This window comes from Saprolegnia diclina (assembly GCF_000281045.1).
Source record: "Saprolegnia diclina VS20 unplaced genomic scaffold supercont1.157, whole genome shotgun sequence".
In the NCBI taxonomy this organism is placed as follows: domain Eukaryota; phylum Oomycota; class Saprolegniomycetes; order Saprolegniales; family Saprolegniaceae; genus Saprolegnia; species Saprolegnia diclina.
Window position 1 is genome coordinate 1 of NW_008246224.1, and position 1554 is coordinate 1554.

Here is a 1554-nt window from a genome sequence, read left to right on the forward strand (position 1 = left end):
TTGTACAACGTACCTGGATCGTTTCTGGGTGCTTGCGCAAAAGCTCTTGGACTTGGACGTGGCCTTCTTCGCCCGCGAGCGTGCGCGGCATTTTGATCCACTGTACAGTATGTCCAAAGGCTAAGGAATATTCCGAGAATTTTCGTGCAAACGTACGTAATTTGTCGCATTGACGTTGGCGCTATGTGCCAAGAGGAGACGAACGATCTCCACTTTATTGTTTTGCGAGGCATAGTGCAGTGGCGTGTTGAGATACTACGCAGACGCAATATGTGACATTTGTGAGTGAAGGAAAGACGCAAATTCTCGCAAAATTCTCGAAACACAAAACGTACGTTGTTGCTGGCGTCGATCTCGGCGCCTCTTTCCAGCAAAAACCGGACGATCTCGAAATGACCGTAACGAGCAGCATAGTGCAGTGGCGTCCAACCAGCCTACGCAATATAGACTACATATTTACGGTTGATTGATAGAGCTACGTACGCTCTCTTTGCAGTTGATGTTGACGCCGTCGTTGAACGAGGAGCGGACGGTGGCCAAGTTGCCATCTCCTGCAGCTCGGAGAAGCGTTTCCTATAAGGTCGCATGAGCATCGCATTGGTGTCGTCATCAGAGTACCTCCTTCGTCTTCGTCTCCATCGCCGCCTTCACCTTCGCCTCCTTCTGCTCCGCTGTCTCCGTCGTCTGCCATAGCCCAAACATGTTGCACAATGATCAGTGTCTACATTCTCCCCGTTTTTCATTGGCTGATTTTCCCACAACCCGCGCAATGCATTATCCGGATCCGCCAAGCGACCTCGAACTTGCGACCGATGGACCAAGAGAGCAAAAATTGCTGTCCATCTCTGCCTATATTTAATATAGGCAGAGAATGAATTTGCCGCCAATCGAGGGCTTCGCGACGAAAGGACGCATCTGCAGCACCGTTAAAAAACAGCGCCGATGCGAATCATGGTCATTTAGTTTGAGTTTGAGATTTAAGTTTGTCATTTCGCTGCTCTGCAGTTGAATTAGAATTTTTAATATAACCGCAGAGCAGCGACGGCCTCGTAGTCGGCTGCCGACTACAAGGCCGTCGACCAGCTCTTTGGCGCGTACGAGAGTTACTGCGCTGAGCGCAAGGTCCCAACGAACGAGCGACTCGCACAGACTTCGATCCCCGGGTTGGCATGCCGCTGGCACCCGATGCTGGAAGGTGGTATCTTTCTCTATCTTTTAATTGAATCATAATTTTTGCGCGGAGAGCGCCACGAGCGCACCGAGGGTGGTAGCGGGGCCCGTCTTGCGGGGAAGCTTGCAAATCGGAAAGCGATTGCATTCTTCCGGCCCTGCAAGGTCGGTCCGATACATCAACTAAGGACCTTGTTTCGACTAACTAAACGACTAAAGCTAGCCACACGCAACATAGATGACGTGGCGGTCCCTCATGTCGACTTCCGCTGAGCGACATCGTGACAGGTCCAGCGTGCGTAGCGCGTCGGGAAGAGCGAACAAGTGGGACAACATGTGGGGTGTGTTGGATTGCCATGGTATACTCCATTGCTTTGTGCAGGA

General features: G+C 51.5%; 1 protein-coding gene across 1 annotated transcript; it reads right to left on the minus strand.

Moving 5' to 3' along the window:
- Positions 1-13: 13 nt before the first annotated feature.
- Positions 14-724, minus strand: SDRG_16849 (hypothetical protein; the record flags this gene model as incomplete). The annotated part of the gene is made up of 5 exons (XM_008623072.1): positions 619-724; positions 484-573; positions 336-434; positions 157-255; positions 14-100 (listed from the first exon to the last, which is right to left on the minus strand). Coding segments are annotated over exons 1-5 (459 nt in total), but the record flags the coding sequence as incomplete, so codon positions are not given.
- Positions 725-1554: the final 830 nt, after the last annotated feature.